Below are 5,312 nucleotides of genomic sequence, written 5' to 3'. Positions count from 1 at the left end.
GTTATCATTAAAAAGATAATTCTTTACGAAATTCTCTTGTTTAACCACAAAACTATAATTCTTCACGGGAACTTTTTTCATATTTAATTTATTCATTCCAGTCTAAACTCAGAATACAATTTTTTCTAGAAAATGCCCTCCACGAAGTTACAATTAAATTAATTTCCAAAGTTCCCTGTTCCAAGGCATAATTATATTTATTTAAAAACCTTTTATCCCGAAAAATAGTAACTCCCTTTTTCCGAAATTCGGAGCTAAAGTGAAAATTATAATTCTTTACGGGAATTCAAAGTTCTATTTCAGAATTATAATTTTTTCATAAAACTCTCTATTACATAATAAAAATTATATTTCTTTGCGGATATTGTATATTTAAAACTTAGAATTATAAAGCTTTAGGAAAATTCCCTATATCAAAGTCGAAATTATAATTCTTACTGAAATTATCTGATGAAAGCCAGAGTTTTATACATTTACAAATATTTTATATTCAGAAATATATTATCTCTCTAGTTTCAAACTGTGGAAGTGAAAAGTTACAGATTATTGTGATAAAATCTGCCTTAAAATAAGGATTTTCGCTTAAATTTCCTGCTTTCAAATCAGAATTAAAATTATTTTTTCAAATTACCGTCCCATGTTAAAAAATTCTCTTTTTCAAGTCGAATATTATATTAAGTAAAATTGCAATTCCCTAACGAAATTTTCTGCCCTTAAGTGAATCTAAAATAAAAATTATAATTCATTACGGAAATTCCAAGTTCTATCAGAATTATAATTATTTTAGATAATTCCCAGACCCAGTCAAAATTCTATTTCTTTACAGAAATATGCTTGTCCCATAATCAACATTATAATTCTTAAAAAAATTCCCTGTTCAACATTATATTCTTGTCACTGCAATTATGTGTCAAATTCTCAAAATTATCATTCTTTAGTGAAATTCCATGTCCAAAAATTAAAATTTGCGACAGGCATATTAATATGCATGTCCCAAAATAAACAATAAAATTCTCTACAATTAGAAAAAAAATTTCCTATGACATGCACGAAATATTGGTTGAATGAAATATATTTTGTTTGCTTCAACAAAATATTTTATTTAGTCAACTAAATATTTTGTTATCCACATAATTATCATATTCTATGGCTGAATAAACAAAACTTTCGTTGATTCAACGAAATTGTTTTCTCGTGTACGAAATTCCCTGTTCAAAAATTTAAATTATAATTCTTTACGGAAATATCTTGCCTCAATTGTGAAGATTATATACCTTTACTGAAATTCCCAGTCACAAATACAAAATTATAATTCTGAATACGAATAAGAAAATCCTTTCAAGAACATTTAAAAAATATGCATAAAATATTTGAAAAAGTGAAAATGTCTTACCGGTAATCTTTTGGCTGATGCTTGAATGATTTTCTCACGAATGACCTTCAAATTTGCAGCAACTTCAACCATCTTGAACATTAAAACTTAATCTATTCCTGCTAAAGTATACCACATGATTAAATCAAATAGCTCCATCAAATTTGTAACACCTTTGCTTATCAGCTGGCATTTTTGTACACAACCAGAGATTAACACGAGTATTAATCCCCTGGTTAATTTTTTATTAACTAACTAACAAGTTTCTTCTTAGCGTCTGCTGATAAAAAATAAATTACTAACTGAAGGAAAGGCCGATAAGCCGCTAAGTTAAAACACAGTCGATAAAGCAGCGCCTTGAATTAATACGAACAATTTTCTAGTAATAACTACTAAAATAATCATTCAGTAATAGAGTATTCATAAAATTTATTTACACAAAATTGTTATTATAATTATAAAATTGTATCTCATCGATTTGAAATAAAGTTGGAAGAGGCCGCACCTGACATCTAGTGAACAGCTCTTAACTTAAACGTGTGATACCGGAAGGTATCGCCATCTGTAGTGAAAATCGCAGACTTCAAATTATACCCCTCAGGTAGCATGTAAAACATGTGAAAGCAAAAGCCCTCAACATCCAGAATATGAATACCGAATGACCTAAACCATTAAATGTAAAAAATTAAGAACCACACACTTTGCTGCGCACATTAAATTACTTTATTTGCAATTTCAAATTTCATTTATGTGTATTTTAGAAGTGAGAAGAATTCATAATCTACTATTTGAAATATAACTGAATAAAAACGGACGTATTCAAAAGTCTTTAAACTCTGTGCAAAATTAACTTTAATATAAAATAAATGGAAACATTTTTATATTAAAAATAACTCAGGATAACAATTAGTAAGACTTGAAAGCATTCTGAAATAACAGTGTACAATTTAAAAAATTAAAACGTCCCTCAAAAAGTTTAATTTTTTATCCGACTTCTGAGAAGTTGCTCCGTTTCTTCAATGTTTCATAGTAAAATAATAAAAATTGCTCTTTAAAATTCGTCACTTTAGAAGTTTCGTTCGTTTTATAAAATGAATAACTTTTTGAGAGAAAAATAAAAAAATCCAATTGAAATTTTTGCCAAGTATTTCAAATCCAACCTTGTCGTAGTCGAATCACAAATACCTATTTTAACTTAGTAGATACCTCTTTTAACCTACCTTAAAAATGTACTATTAGAAAATTCTTCAAAATTAAAGAAATTTTAAAGAAGCATGAAACTTAATTTTCAAGCAATTGTAACGCTTAATTAAATATATCCCGGTAAAAAGCGTTAAATTCAGAAGAATTAAGAATTTGTATCCCTATGAATACGCGATTTTTCCTCCGTCTAAAAATCCCCTAACAGGAAAAGAAAAAGTACAAATAATATTCCTGTCAATCGATGTAGCAAAATTTAACGGAAGCTTATTAAAAGGAATTAATAAGTAGTAAAATATAAAAGAAGGAATAGAAAAACTTAAAATAATTTCACTTAGAAAACGCTAAGATTGAATGGTTTTCTCAATAATAAATATTTGGAATGAAATAGTCATTTGTATATGACAAAGAAAAAGTTAATTGAAATGATATAAACATGTTTTTATTCATTTTCCCGAACAATTCCCGGATTTCTTTAAATTCCCACACAGTAGATACCTTGTTAATTTATGAATATCTCATTGTTAACTGCCAATTTATTTTTCTTGCTTTCTTTACTATTAATTATTTATTTTCTAACACATACAAGAACATTTATAAATAATCAAGCTTTACATTTATTTTAAGGAAAATTATTATAATTATTGAAAATAATTATTCCCTATTATTATAAATTATCATTACTATTTAAGTACTACTGCATATTTATTATGTATCTATTTTACCAATTTTTCCATTATTAAATCGTTTAATAACATATAAATTCAAAAAAATTCAAGTTTATATTTATTTATATTTTAATAATTTATTTAAACGTATTAGAAAATGCATTAATCCCTACTAATATTGAGGAGAATGCATTACAGATGAAATTTATTCAAATGTGTGAATTAAAATAATTTTAACCTGAGAGAGACAGGCTTGAATTGATTAGAATTAAAATTTCAAAACTTATATTCCACATGAAGGAATAAAAAAATGTATCATATATATTTTCTTGTGAACTGATTAAAAGGAATTAAATGAACTCAACATCTTACCACTTTTGCAGAATACGAAACATCTGCGTTCAACACGTTCTCTTTTGGGGAAAATAGGAAAATATATGCGGTAGTCACTTTGCAAATAGAAATGAGTTTAGTTTCAGAGATATCCTACTCTTAAGATGGTATTTCAGATAAATGGAAAAATCGCGCATTCAAAATAATACAATAACTTTCCCTTTTACGCTTAAATCTGACAATAATAATTTTTCTCTACGCTTATTACTGGGGTATGAAGTGACTCATAGGTTAGGTCGCCATTTTGGATTCTATCTTGATTATTCTGTGGCGTTTATATAGTTTCCAATACCAATGGATTAGCTGAAAATGAAAAGCTCTGCAAATGAAAAAAACCTCCGAAGTGACGAATTTCTAAATGCAATTTTTAATATTGCAGGACCATAAATTTAAAAAGGATTCACATTCTAACAATTCAAATAAAAAATAAACCGCCGTGTGCAACAATTTCGTGCATGTCTTGAATCACGCTAATGTTAGTACAGTTTTTCACAAGTCTGTCTATATGCTTACAATATTAGCCTGGCGTTAGACTGGCGCTGTCTAGTTTCGCTATGTGTTTCATTCAAATCTTTCTGCTGTCTGGTCCTAGTCTGGGGGCTATATAGGAATTTTTTACGAATTTAAATATATGAAGACTGCCCGTATTAGTTTTAAGCTAGTTCCTAGGCAGAACAACAATGATTATTGAATGAGATTGAATTTTCTTTCAATTGAATCATATACTAAAGTTAAAATAAATGTATATTAAATTTATAAGAATTATAATATTGCAATACTATATATTATATTTATAATATTGTATAAAAGCAAATTTTAACATACATGATTTATTATATTTATTTTCATTATCTACTGATTGCATAAATGATAGTGGAGCCTAATTTATTAATTATTTTAATAATAAATAGTTATTATTTCAGAGCCTAATCGAAAGTATAATCATATAAACTTAATTTTTTAAAATAAGTTATTCACACATCAATGACTTTTAATGTTTAAAAATGGTTGCTGTTTTATTGAAACAAATATTACAATGTAATGAATTGAAATTCATATTTAAAAAAAAACTTTTAGATGGCTAAGTGTGTTAAAGCGAAGCAACGAGACAAAGTTATATCAACGTAATGTAAAGTTACATCAAAAGTTCGACACCCGGCGTATTTACAAGATTCGCGGAAACTCAGTTTTTCATTTTTTTTCACAAAAACTTGTTCTTATATTTTGAATTAACTGCAAAATCGATGGATTAGAATTTGATGTGATGAAAAATAAATATATTTTTGAATTATTAATTATTTGTTATCAAAATAGATGATCTGTCTAGAAACTAGTTGATCCAAGCGTTACATCCCAGTCTAGCTAATGAACAGTCAGCCTGTGGCACGCCAGTGTCGACTCAAGGCAAACTTGACGGAACAGTACATCGCCAAGAATTTTTTGCCTTATATGGTGAGTTTTATTTAAAAAAATTAAGCAAAGCGAGTTTAATAACTTTTCTAAAGTGTAGAAAAACTGTTATGCTTCATTTATTTCGGGAAAATAAAATAGAATGACCCAATAATTATCGTTTATTGTAAAAATAATATAATTTATCTGTTTACAAACATATTAATTCGGTGGCTCGCTTTTTATTGTAAATTCAAAGATATAGGCCTAAAATAAACACACAAGAAAAG

The 5,312-nt window shown here is 27.2% G+C and overlaps 1 protein-coding gene and 1 long non-coding RNA gene across 2 annotated transcripts in view; one reads left to right on the top strand and one right to left on the bottom strand.

The window, feature by feature from the left end:
• LOC117167115 (pyridoxal phosphate homeostasis protein) overlaps nucleotides 1–1,583 on the bottom strand; it is an 8,722-nt gene extending 7,139 nt beyond the window's left edge. The window contains exon 1 of the mRNA XM_033351776.1: nucleotides 1,394–1,583. Within this exon, the coding sequence (XP_033207667.1) occupies nucleotides 1,394–1,474 (81 nt within the window). The 5' untranslated portion in view covers nucleotides 1,475–1,583. The remainder of the gene's footprint in view (nucleotides 1–1,393) is intronic.
• LOC117167117 overlaps nucleotides 1–5,312 on the top strand; it is a 21,088-nt gene that overhangs the window by 2,166 nt on the left and 13,610 nt on the right. The window lies entirely within an intron of this gene.

Source organism: Belonocnema kinseyi, chromosome 2 (genome assembly GCF_010883055.1).
Source record: "Belonocnema kinseyi isolate 2016_QV_RU_SX_M_011 chromosome 2, B_treatae_v1, whole genome shotgun sequence".
Lineage (NCBI taxonomy): Eukaryota > Metazoa > Arthropoda > Insecta > Hymenoptera > Cynipidae > Belonocnema > Belonocnema kinseyi.
This window is presented reverse-complemented; position numbering and strand designations above follow the sequence as displayed.